Below are 13,546 nucleotides of genomic sequence, written 5' to 3'. Positions count from 1 at the left end.
GGGTGATGGTTCACCATTACCATTACTAGTCCTCCTCTTCATCGTCTCCAAAGACGAAACCAGTTTCACTAGCTAAGAAAGTTTGTTTGTGGGCATGTGTGGTAGATGAAATGGTAAGCACAACAGTTTTGCATTAACCAGTGGTTGCATGGAATGATGCAAATATGGGCCAATTATTTTTATAGAATCAAATTTGTTTTATGTGTCACTAGCCTCTTTGTACGTGTCTCCGCCACGTTAACAATCTCCGATTTTATTTTATTTTTCATTAATTTATGGACATGAAACTATCATTTTATTCTGTGAAAACAAAAAATGACATGAGCTGTAATATTCGTGTTTGGCAAGGGGTAAAATCGGAAAACAAATTAATGGCGTGATGAATTTATTGTTGAGGCCCTCGTTTTCTTTATAGGAGTTAGATGATTCTTGAGAGTTGTGTTCGAGTGATTTTTTGCTCCCAGGGGATTTGCTCCAAGAGCTCAAGGGAAACAGGAACCAACCAAGTGTCCACTGAAAAGGGGTCAACAGTTATCAAATTTCCACCTTAATATATGCTTTCTGATTTACCCTCAACCTTAAAAAAATAAAAGAAAAAAACTTAACTATTTACAAAATCTAGTTTTTGGTCTTAATTGTTGGGGGGGAAAGAATAAAAAACTTGAAATGCTGAACTAGTGACATTTCTTTCAAATTAAAAAAGATAAAAGAAATCTTTAGCTAATGATAGGAAGAATTCTTATATATTTTACAATGAGATTTTTTTAATTCTATTTCTTTTTATTTATTTCTATTTTTAGTGGGGGCAAATCAAGAAGTTTGTTCTAAGGAAGGAATTTGATAACTGTCAATCTCTTTTTAGTGGACACGTAGTTGGTGGTTGGTTTCTGTTTCGCTTGGAGCTCTTGGAGCAAATCCCTCTAGGAGCAAAAAATCACTCGTTGTGTTCTATTAAATAGAGAAATGGTTGTAGACAAATCAGTTTAAGAGTTGCATACATGCCTTCTCACCAAAGACATAAATTTAGGCTCTTGGTTTGGAAGAATAAAGTGTTTTTAATAGGTGGCATGTATACTTGTGTTGCCTGATACCTCCTATTTTATGTTTAGTGTGCAACACGGAAGAACTGAAGAACATGATGAAAATTTAGTGAAAACGGCGTTACTACTTTGAAAAATTCGTATTCTACATTTCTACTTCAAAACCATCTCTAGTCTAGCTCAATTTACACGAAAATTTTATGAACAAGCACAGCCTAAAAGAGACGGGATTATATGGTTTTGGACTTTTGACATGGACAAATTTTCAAGCCATTTTGAGAATGAAGAAGCATTCCTTTCTTTTTCTCTTTTGCTATGTCAACAATTTTTATTTTGTAAGTAAAAGGTGGACGGGGGATATACAAATAGACTGTGAAGTATAGGGAAGTACTTTAAAGAGTAGCACTTCCAAGCGATCAAAACTGAAAACATCGCCCCAGTCTATGAGAGTGATTTTGGTCGATAAAGGATAAATCCATAGTAGTTAGTATCAGGTAATTACCATCTTCGAAATTGAGGTCACACTTACTACTGCTTTCTCTAACATTCTAAATTATGGGTATCATTAGCTTTAGATATAATCTGAGACTGCTTCCAGCCACTAGCTCTCTTGGCCTGATTTGCTTTATTTTTGCTCGATACCGGAGTTAATTCCATTTGATCTTTTTCCGAGGCATCCGCCCCAGTCTTGAGTTCACCAATAAAATTTCACAAACAATCTGCTGCTGACATGGTGAAACAGCTGCTATCTGAGTTTTGGTCTAGATTCAGTTTCCAGAAGACCAGCAGAATTCCACCAGAGTTTGAATGAATGCTTGCTCGCTTGCTTGCGGCCTCTCAGGAGTAGTGGAACCAGCCCATCTGCCAGCAATGTGATAAGCTTCATGAAAATCACATCATGCATAAGTTAAATAAATTTTCTTTAACACGAAACAAGGGCGACCACAAACCAATGGCCAATATTTAAGAATCATTAACAGTTTTCTAACTTAAAAAAAAAAAACAAAACCCCCGAACTTAGGCCAATTAATTTTACCCACCAGTTTTTTTAATCTAGAGGTTTAACCCTCTCTCTAATCCAAGTCAACCAAACTTAATGGTTATTTTTTGGTCAATACATGTAAAAATACTTCATTGCCTTTTGCCGTTTTAACCGTTTTTTAGATTTACCCTCAGAACTTAGGCTAATTAGCTTTAACACCCCCCAGGTCATTTACCCCCAAAGACCACAACCCATCCAAATCAAGTGAGTTTGACAGCGATGTTTTTGGTCAAAACAAATGAAAATACTCTAATGCCATTGTCTAGGTATAATTATATAAATATCATATGGCTTTGGCAAAGACAAAATTCAAATTCAAATCATTTATGACATATATCATGATCTTGTGAACTCTATCTGATGACTACCACCAATTTTTATCAAATGACATCTACACCCTTAATATTATAAAATTACATAATTACTCTCATTGTAGCATCATCTTTTCTAAGCTATACACCACTACCACCACCACCAACTTAAAAGACACAATTAAGCCTCAATTTAGCTAAACCTCAATTTTCTTAACATCAATTTAGTTTAAATAGTAACTAAGGGGTATTCTCCTTCACCAAATTCGTTATTTGGAAATCAAATTGGAAGGTGGAAGTGTTTGAAGTTTGTCTAATACAACATGTGAAAAGCTAATGGTCTTCTCCTACATACAAGAGGTGTTAGTAAAACAAATGAAAATACTCTAATGCCATTGTCTAGGTATAATTATATAAATATCCTAGGGCTTTGGCAAAGACAAAATTCAAATTCAAATAATTTATGACATATATCATGACCTTGTGAACTCTACTTCGATGATTACCACCAATCCTTATCAAATGACATTTACACCCTTAATATTATGAAATTACGTAATTACTCTCATTGTAGCATCATTTTTTTAAAGCTATACACCACTACCACCACCAACTTAAAAGACACAATTAAGCCTCAATTTAGCTAAATCTCAATTTTCTTAACATCAATTTAGTTTAAATAATAACTAAGGGGTATTCTCCTTCACCAAATTCATCATTTGGAAACCAAATTGGAAGGTGGAAGTGTTTGAAGTTTGTCTAATACAACATGTGAAAAGCTAATGGTCTTCTCTTACAAGTGGGGGGTTTGGTCAAAACAAATGAAAATACTCTAATGCCATTGTCTAGGTATAATTATATAAATACCCTGTGGCTTTAGCAAAGATAAAATTCAAATTCAAATCATTTATGACATATATCATGACCTTGTGAACTCTATCCGATGACTACCACCAATCCTTATCAAATGACATCTACACCCTTAATATTATGAAATTACATAATTACTCTGATTGTAACATCATCTTTTCTAAGCTATACACCACTACCACCACCACCGACTTAAAAGACACAATTAAGCCTCAATTTAGCTAAACCTCAATTTTCTTAACATCAATTTAGTCTAAATAATAACTAAGGGTATTATTCTCCTTCACCAAATTAGTCATTTGGAAACCAAATTGAAAGGTGGAAGTGTTTGAAGTTTGTCTACTACAACATGTGAAAAGCTAATGGTCTTCTCCTACATACAATAGGGGGTAAAACAAATGAAAATACTCTAATGCCATTGTCTAGGTATAATTATATAAATACCCTAGGGCTTTGGCAAAGACAAAATTCAAATTCAAATCATTTATGACATATATCATGACCTTGTGAACTCTATTCGATGACTACCACCAATCCTTATCAAATGACATTTACACCCTTAATATTATGAAATTACATAATTACTCTGATTGTAACATCATCTTTTCTAAGCTATACACCACTACCACCACCACCGACTTAAAAGACACAATTAAGCCTCAATTTAGCTAAACCTCAATTTTCTTAACATCAATTTAGTCTAAATAATAACTAAGGGGTATTCTCCTTCACCAAATTCGTCATTTGGAAACCAAATTGAAAGGCGGAAGTGTTTGAAGTTTGTCTACTACAACATGTGAAAAGCTAATGGTCTTCTCCTACATACAGGTAATTAAAACTTGTGTTTTACAGTTGATCTTCTATATATCTTTTATACAATTCCAACCGTTTGATATTTGAGGAGATGATGACACGTGTCTTAGCTGAGTTTGACTCGGATGTGCTGTGGTGGGGGGGGGGGAGGGTAAAGCTAGAAAACTGTTCTCATAATTATAAAAAAATAAAAATGAATTACATAATTCAACTTATACCAATGTAATATATTTAGTATGGACGCTACTTGTGTGTGTCGATACCGTCTGGTGTAATTAAGTAACTAATAAATTAGTTGGTTACCATAAAAAAAAAAAAAACTTATACCAATGTAAATTCTAGTTGATTCACCGTGTAGCCTTTCTTGATCAGACTTGCGTACTATGGGCCGGTTCCAGCACCCACATTTAAGTTACACTTAAAAATTCAGATGAGGGGGAGAACAAAATCACACCACTCTTCGATGCCATAGGAAGCATACGTAGCTTTTCATGAACTTCATTTCGTTCTTCAGGTCTCGCTAACGTCCGTGTTGAACAAACAATCATAAGCATCTTTAAAACAAGGGCATTCTTTACCAGATACTCCACAGCTTCAATAGATTGACTATCTCCGTGGAACTTATTAATTGTAATTGTCTTCAGTTGTAGCGCCAAACATTCAGGTACAATTTCTGAATCCCAGTTGATGCAGTATTCCCCCAAGCCGAAATAGAGGTCCTGGATGACCATAACAATGCAATTTAGAACTGCTTGCATACTTTTAATTTTACTTATAGACAATCAATACTTAACGCATTAATCATATCTATCAAGAAAAAGAAAAATCACTACCGCATCAATGACAAGAGACTCAAGATAAGGCACGCGTCTGAGTAGGGATAGCAGGGAACTGATACTGCTTGGGCCAAGAGTGCCAACTAGCTCCACATGTCTCAGACGGAAAAATGTGGGGAGAATGTTACCAACCGCACCACTTGCATAGAAGAGATTCTGCAGAGATCACGATATTGCAATGTAGTTAGAATTAGAAATTAGGTAAAAAGGAAGAAGAAACGTATATGAACTTAAACAAGTAGCAACGCTTACCACCAAAGTGTGACCAGATAACTTAAGATTCTTCACATTAGAGAGACTTTTGAAAAGCTCAGCGACAGCAAGAGAATGTCTGTCATCCAATTCACTCCTTGAATAGTCCAGATCAAGGAATACATTGGATAATGATGTTGCATTCTCAAGGTAGTAATTCATTCCAAGATACCCATTGTACTCGAAGTATACAAGCTTTGGTGCATTTACCGAAACCTTACAGTGACTCATCTGCTCAGTTGGCCATGGGCCATTCATTGTCTGAGATATTTGTTCAGTTGGTCCTGGGTCATACATCACTACTCTCTTGACGCTGGGAAGGAAAATGATGACAAACTCTAAATTTTCCCATCGGCATGACTCTAGAATCAATTCTTCCAGAATCGGACAGTTAGTAAATAAGTTTTCAGCAGACTCTCTGTCTGCAAAACCAACTTTATAAAGATGGAGAACCTTAAGTGTTGGTAAAAAAACATGAACCGAAATCTTTAAACTTTTGGGTATGTTCAGTTTCAAAGTGGCTAATGCATGGACATATAGGTGTTCCGGTAGCTCAAAAGTTTTCAGAGTTTCTACCTGAAGTTCGATTTCAGTAGCATTACAGCGTATAGCTGCATCTAGCCATGCACCAATGAATTCATAGTCTTTTGTCAATCTAAAGAGAAATTTTCGTCCATGTGAAGGGTCAAGGAAACATAGTACTTGATTCACAAAATTCGGATAGTTAGTAATTTCTTCGTCATCTAAGTTTACTACAGGGTTAGAGGTCCATAAGTTTCTCCATCTTCTTGACCAAGTGCTACTTCGCACAGCATAATTTGGTGGAAGCTTCGATAAGATTTGACAACTAATGTCATCAGTTAAACTACTAATCATATCAACGCCTCCATCACTATCAAATCTATCAACCTCTCTACGCCTAGCATTGGACAGTGGCAGCAAAAATTGATCATCGTCGTCAGTTAATTCATCATCATCTGTACTTTCATCATATGTTGCAATTACGTCCCTAATAGAAGAAATAACATGATCCAACTAAATTCAGTATTGAGATGACAGAGTACTAAACTCATGAAAATCGATATATAATACACACGCCCAGTGTATTAGTCTGGAATTAGCTATTGATCAAATTTATTATTGTCTATATGCCACAAGCAAGATAGTTAATTCTTCTCCTTCATCAGAATACACAAGTTTCACAAAGACATAAAAAAGAGTTCATCGCTCAAGAAACTTAAGCGGATATGTGGTATATCAGTATATGTATATGCAGTAAACAATACAACTGAGTTTGATATCAGCATAATTTAGGCTTAAGATGATTAATTATAAACTAAAAGAAAAAGACAAATATAAAGTAAGGGATATCTGATATTTTGGTTCATGAACATATATGTAATTCTATATTTGCATCTTTCTAAAACTATTTGTCTAGAACTAAAAAATAAACAAATAAAAAGTTTTCAATACACGGGCTATTAGAAGTTTAGAACCCCCACACTTGATGATGTGTTCATTAAAGATTTTTTATGTTTCAATTCATACCGAAATTGTCTAAAATTAAGATCGATAGGAATTTAAACATGAGTTACTATAACCACAATGCTTGATTATAATAATAATGCAGCTCTACAGTACACACCACACATGCATACCTTGTTAAGGACAAAATAGTATAAAGATTTTCTTCACTTATGTCGTCCATTCTTTTTCTTTTCTTTTCTAGTCCCATAAACAAATAGAAGCATATAGCCCCGGCAGAAGGAAGGAAGAAACAGAGAGTCTTATGAAGAAGAGAGGGTTTGCACTTTGCACTGGCCTCTAGAGTTTCAACGCCTTAGGACTCTCGAACTCGTACGTATATATGATACTAGCTTTGTGCACGTGGCAAAACCACGTTTTTTTAATGTTTGAGTGGAGCGGAGTCCTAATGTTGACAAACTCACCATCAAAAAAAAAAAAAAATTCTAAAAAATAACGTTGAAAACTTTTTTTTTTTTTCTTATTTAAAAGAAAACTTATACATTTGCCCTTGCAATTGATGATATTAACAATTTGAAATTGCTATGGGTAAATTTTTCTACCTACACAGGGTTCACTGACGCAACACGTTTGACAAATAAAAACAAACTAGCATTATGCACGTGCTCATATTATAAGCTTTTACATTGGTGAAAAATTCAATAGCCTTAAGGTATTATTGGAGAAAGATGGGTTAGCATTATTATGGAATAAAGATGGTATAGCCACAGGGAAACACCTATGTTGTAGACGGTTCTTACCTTCAGCACTATGACCAATATCATTATTCTGGTTCGTCATTTGGTAAAATGGATTCTGATTTTTTTTTGTTATTAGAACAATATAAGGTAGCAGTGGCTGATCATCCTTAAGTTTCAATACAACTCTAACAATTGTGAAGTGCTCCTCTGACAATCTGTTCGTCATCCTTCCCTCTAATAGGTGGAGGATAGTAGGATTAATTGTGGGCTGTGGTGGGGTTGCTCTATTGTACTATAGAATAAATAATATAAGAATCCGCATAATACCTATAAGCTTCTTCTAGTGTCTCTATCTACTTCTTCCTCCATGGAACATAATTTAATGTCTAATAAATCTCTAATGCAAAAGAACAAAACTTCATATAGATTTAGAGATGCATAATATCAAATACAAAGTAGTTAGTAAAGAACGACAGATCATCTACGTATACATATTTTTTTTTGAGAAGAACAAAATATTTGATCAGAACCGACAGAACGTGTCTAGAGATTTGTATAAATGCATATATTAGATATAACAAAATTTAATGTGAAGTAAGTAATGTAAGAAAATTGCACTTACACTTTTACTCAGACTTAGGTGCATTATGACTTGTTGAATCATTCACAATTGGAGAAATTTTTGAAATGGTGAATGAATTGTTTTTGTGTTGCTTGTTGAAATTGGTTATTTTTATATGGAATATAGTCTTATACCCCACCAAATCTTGAAATATTTGTAGTAAAGTTTTTGTACCATCTTCCTGTACATGTTGAATCTGCACAACTTAAAATCCAATTCGATGAATTTATTCAAGTTAGGAGAAGTAGTTATAGTTATTTTTTTTTCACCTGCTGTTCAATGTGAGCAAGTTTTTCTTCAGTTCTTTGTAGCAGTGTTGTTGCTTCGGGATCAAATGCTACAACTTTTGCTATGGATGTTCCATCTTTTATCTCCATTCACAATTGGTACCTATGCAATATGAATTGATTATAGCATATAAATATAGAAGTTATAAAAGTTAAATCTTACTTTTGTTTTGGAGACACGATGCCGTCTTTTGTGCATTTGTAAACAATATTGGTTTTATCAAGCGTCTTTTGACAATGTGGGCATGCAATGTAAGATCATCCCTTGTCAAGAAGTACCTTTGAAATAGTTGCCTCAACAGTAAAATGCATTTGCTATAAATGATATAGTTCGTTATGGGTGAGATATGGAATATTTAGGAGATGAAAGCGGTAGAATAATGTACATTGATTGATGTACCTGTGATGAATCATCATTAATTGCAGCAATTATTTTTGCCAATATTTTTTTGTTCTGTGATAGCAATGTTTGAGGTGGCTCCCACAATAAAAACTTAGTTTGTTGAGGTACTCGACTATAGAAAAAGAAAAAGTTTGTTAACTAAATGAGAAATCTAAATTGTTTATCAGATATGCTAATGTCAAAATGAACTTATTAATCTCCACTCGATAAAAATCAACTAAGGAATAAACTGAGATATATAGATAGTGATTCGTGTTACATAGATAAATATGGTCATGAATTATGATTGAATCTGTTTCAAAAACTAATTCCATAGTTAATATGAATAGTGAAGTACCGGAATTGATGTGTTTTACAAAGATTGCTATCACTGTAAGTAAACAATATAATATAGAGTAGAAAATGATTTATGTAAAGGCTACTTTCAGTTCTACTGAACAAAGTAAATTGAATTTCGCTATATACACTTAGTCGGTCATTAATCACTAAAGTAATAACTAATTTTCATGTTAATTTGGGTTATAGTGAGTAGGTGATGTCACACATGAAGAATGAGCAGAGCTTAGGAGTAATGGGTAGCGTGGCAAAATAGAGAAAAAGAGCCGCAATTTTAGTTCAAAGAGTGTAGTGAACAATCAATCAAAGAGCGCCAATTTCAGAGATTATAAATGCTAAGTTACCAGTGCAAAAGCCCGTATTTCTAACACATGTATGTGGTTTGAAATAGGTGTGATCCTAGTTGAAAGAGAGGAGTACCTGTTAATGATATCCGCGACTTTTGGAATTTGCAAATTCATAAATAATTTTGTTGCAGCTGTAGTTGACAGAACATATTCAGCATGTTCATCTGCAACATGTTATGTTTTAAATAATTTAAACGATAATAAATTATGATATAATTTGATCAATACCAACATTTAGTTTGATGTGAACAAACATACCATCATATTTAACTTGTAGAAGTCACAATCAAAACTGCTGCATTAGAATTATTGTTGATTATTTCATCATTAAATTGCATTGCGGTGTTGCTCCACAATGTGATCTTCAACACATATTCCCTACATAACGTAGTAAGAAATAGATAGTACGTGTGTGGTAATAGAGATATATAGGAAGTTGTTTGTTTGATTGGAATGAAATAACTTACTGTTGATCTTGGAGTTGGATATCTCGTATGGCAGTCTTGTTTCCATTCCTTTTTGTTACATCCGATCCCTTAGTTTGTTCATTCCACTAGTGTACACGTCCAATTACATCTGTAAAGAAAGACAATAGGACAAAAGATTAGAACGATGTTGATTATAAGTTAATAAAATAGTTTTATAGGTATTTACCTATAAGATGGTTGTTGTCAGTCTTTGATGGTATTTGATCGAATTTGTCAGTCTTTGATGCTATTTGATCGAAGTTGACAAATGAAAATGCATGCTCTGGAAAGTTCATATCTTTAATTTTGAGTGGCTTTATGTTGGTGTGCCAATTGAAAGTAATGACATATTCTCCAGGTGTGACATTATATTTATTCTTGCTTTTTGGCAGAGAAAATCGATCCAGAGAGTAAATCTCTTGTTAAATTATTTGGCGCTGGAACTTGTTCATCAATGATTTATCAACTTTTGCATGCATTTTATGTCCATGATAAAAATCCAAATGAAGTTTATATATATGGAAAAGTTAAAGAAAGATGTAAAAGTTACACAATTATACTTACGTGCTAGTCGATGAACAGCACGTCTAGACTTTTTACTTCGTCTGTTGTGTAGTCAACTACTTCCTAATCTTCTACTCACTCTAGCCATTATTTTTCAGTCTCTGTCAGTTGAGTCAATATCCGCAATGCAATGATGTTGAACACGTGCCATTCGTAAGAATTCCTATGCGTAATGAGAGATTAATTATTATAGTTATACTATCATGTTGTAGTTTATCTTGTTGGAAAATTTAAGTAGGAATATTGTCTAGAAGATGGATGGAATAACAGTTCAATGGAAATAAGCGTAATTTTGAAGAAACTCAAGTAACAATGGGTTCTACCACATGGAGAGCATATCAGTAAACGAAAATTTAGTTATTGTTAAGATTAAGATATGTGTATGTTGTAGTTAAATCGATTTCATGGAAAGGACAATAGTTGAATGAAGAAAAAGCCAACTTTGAATATATGTGGAAAGCAACGAAAAGAACTTACGGGAGTGAACGCTTGTTCACAGTAATAACTTGTATCGTATCTTCCAAAAGCTAAGAGTAGGCGGTGATATAGTTTCACTTGAGAAGTAGTTGATTTGTTAATGGAAATTTTTTTGTTTGTAGAGAAAGATTAGATTGCGTATAGATGTGTAGTCGGTGGAAAAAATGACAGGTCATCCAAATCAAGAAACATGAGGTGTTTAGTTCTGGCGTGTATGCTCTTCATAGAGATACATTACTTGATGGACCTAGTTGTAATGATGTTTTTTTGGGTCCTGTATTGGGCACTCATGAAATTGCATTGGGCAGCCTCCGGCCCAAGCCCAACAACTAAATCCAACAGAAATAGCCCAATACACCCCCAAACGTATACCGGTTATTATTTTTTCAAACCGTTTTAGCCGGTTTCATCTCTCTTGTGAGACCGAACCCAAAAAAGCATTTTTTTTTTTTTGAGTTTTTTGTTATGTTCATACTCAGAACGTCATGACAAACAACACTGCCAAACGACCTTGCCATATCATCTAGCTAAAAACCCAAGAGTTTTGTCTCAAATGACACGCGAAGACCACTTGAGTGTACATTGAAAAGATATGGCGAGACCGTTTCAGTGTACACTCAAACGATATGGCAAAACCGTTGGAGTATATACTCAAACGACATGGCGAGACCGTTTGAGTGTAGACCCAAACAACCCAAGGGTTTCATTATGGGCGAGACTGGTTGAATTGGTTGTTGGGCCTGGGCTTTGATGACAAACTTGTAATATGGCAAATTTGTAATATTTCTTGTTTTTTTTGGGGTTGCCCAATCTAATTTGATGAGTGCCCAATTAAATCACCTTAAATTTTTTGATTTGTAAGAAAATTGAAGATATCTTTCAAAACATCGATCAGGAACCACACTTGAAGATTCATGACTATTGCCATTTATAATATCCATCACTTGCACCATGCATTTACACAAATGATATATGTACTAATTGAGCCTAGAGATAAAATAGGAGTAAACAATGCTAAAGTTTTGATTGAACTCTATGCAACTTCATCGAACCTAATTACAGCATTAAATACTTGGTTATTTGATGCTTGCGCATGTGTTCTACTTGGCTTGGTATTGAGATAAATCATTTTGGTGTCTAATTTTGAGTGTTTCTCATTTTTCGCACGTAGTATTGGAACAGGGGATGCCCTATTGTTTTGCAGATTTTCCTTCATTGTTGATTTCGGTGGTTGATTTGGTGGTTGGTTTTGCTTTTTTTTTACCTCACCTAGAATAATAGGCTGCATGGCTAGGTCCCCAACAGAGCCAATTTTATTCACTGGAAACTGCATAAAATATGATCCTCAAAGACCTTCTCCATAGTGAATAATGTTTATGGTTAAATTGATGTATAGTCACAAACTTGAATCCTCTGCTTCAGTAAGAGATACCTTCCATGGGTTCTTTTACCACCAACATGTACATTCATATCACATGAATAAATAATTATCCATATTATAATCAGCCTATTTTGGTATCAAGATGTATGAAAAACAAATTTATCATTGCTCAATGAGTAAGTTTCTTATTGAAATAAAAAAGGAGATCTGCAAATTAAAACATCATGTAGAGAATTCTCGATTGATATATAATTAGAAGTTGCAAAATGTTACAGGCAAAAGTAGGAGAAGGTAGGTTCTATACACTTTCTTGTTGGGCTATACATTATTGCAACTTGATGAAGAAATTGTCAAGATATATGATGACCCAAGCCCTTCACTTGACATGAAATCTTTCCACTTGTCGTGGTTGGCCCTGACTTTTTCACCAATTGAGTCTTCGATCCATCACCAACTTCACTGCAGCAATCCCTGCTCATAGCTTCTTACACACTCTTTTTTTCGATAATACCTTATATATATATATCATAAAACTTTTGTGGAGACTAAAACATTGAAGTTCAGGAGGCATCGTTGGAGATGACACACTTGTTTGGGTAATATGCCCATTTTGACAACATTTTGTGCCTATCCATTGTTTTCTCGCTAACCCACTTAAACTTACAAAAGATAAAGGAGAGCTTAATCTAAGTACATAGTTTCTAAACTCTCATAAAGCTAATCTTGCCTATTAAGAGCCTTGATACTTGCTAAATCTTGGGTCTCCCTCTAAATAGCTTCAGATTCCATCCTGAATTTAGTGCTAATAAAATAGTGACCTAGGTGCCACCATCTCAAATTTCTCTCTCTGGATTTGATGCGGCTTGGTACCTTCTAGTGCCAGCTCCCACTATCATCCCTTCACTTTGTTCCAAGCAATTGCTCCTGGCTGTTCCTTTCCGGTTGTTGAGAAAAGAGGCATCAAACCTAATATTAATACACTCATTAGGTATAATAAAGAACTTGGAATCAAAGTCAAGGTTAGCAGCGTGGGGAGCTCATGGAAAGAAGCTCGTTCTGAAATTGGCATGCAGCTAAGCTCGTTCATAACATTGTTCTCGCCTCCACAACATTTTGCCCCGATTATCCGTTCCAAATTAGGTTGTCTATACATCGAACTTGGCTTCATTTAGGCTTTCCGGATGTTATCTGATGAAGATAGCAAGCTTGTATCCGGCTTGGGATTGGGACGCTTCTGCTTCCTGACTCCATTTTTTAGGAACTTATAAATCAA

At 34.6% G+C, this 13,546-nt stretch overlaps 1 protein-coding gene across 1 annotated transcript; it reads right to left on the bottom strand.

Annotated features, from left to right (window-relative positions):
- Positions 1-4,228: 4,228 nt before the first annotated feature.
- LOC147477724 (F-box/LRR-repeat protein At4g14103-like) lies at positions 4,229-6,992 on the bottom strand. Its single transcript, XM_086581871.1, has 4 exons — positions 6,823-6,992; positions 5,165-6,173; positions 4,910-5,068; positions 4,229-4,795 (listed from the first exon to the last, which is right to left on the bottom strand). Exons 1-4 carry the CDS (start codon positions 6,897-6,899, stop codon positions 4,484-4,486), a joined length of 1,557 nt encoding a protein of 518 aa, XP_086437997.1. The 5' UTR covers positions 6,900-6,992; the 3' UTR covers positions 4,229-4,483.
- Positions 6,993-13,546: the final 6,554 nt, after the last annotated feature.

This window comes from Coptis chinensis, chromosome 9, assembly GCF_015680905.1.
Source record: "Coptis chinensis isolate HL-2020 chromosome 9, ASM1568090v1, whole genome shotgun sequence".
Lineage (NCBI taxonomy): Eukaryota > Viridiplantae > Streptophyta > Magnoliopsida > Ranunculales > Ranunculaceae > Coptis > Coptis chinensis.
Note: the sequence above shows the minus strand (reverse complement) of the source record. Positions and strands in the feature narration are given on the sequence as shown.

Coding starts and splice junctions, on each gene's coding strand:
- LOC147477724 (XM_086581871.1), bottom strand. CDS start 6,899: ATGGGACTAGAAAAGAAAAGAAAAAGAATGGACGACATAAGTGAAGAA. Junction 5,069..5,164: donor TATCTGGTCACACTTTGGTG/GTAAGCGTTGCT, acceptor TGATCTCTGCAG/AATCTCTTCTATGCAAGTGG. Junction 4,796..4,909: donor AGTCTCTTGTCATTGATGCG/GTAGTGATTTTT, acceptor ATGGTCATCCAG/GACCTCTATTTCGGCTTGGG.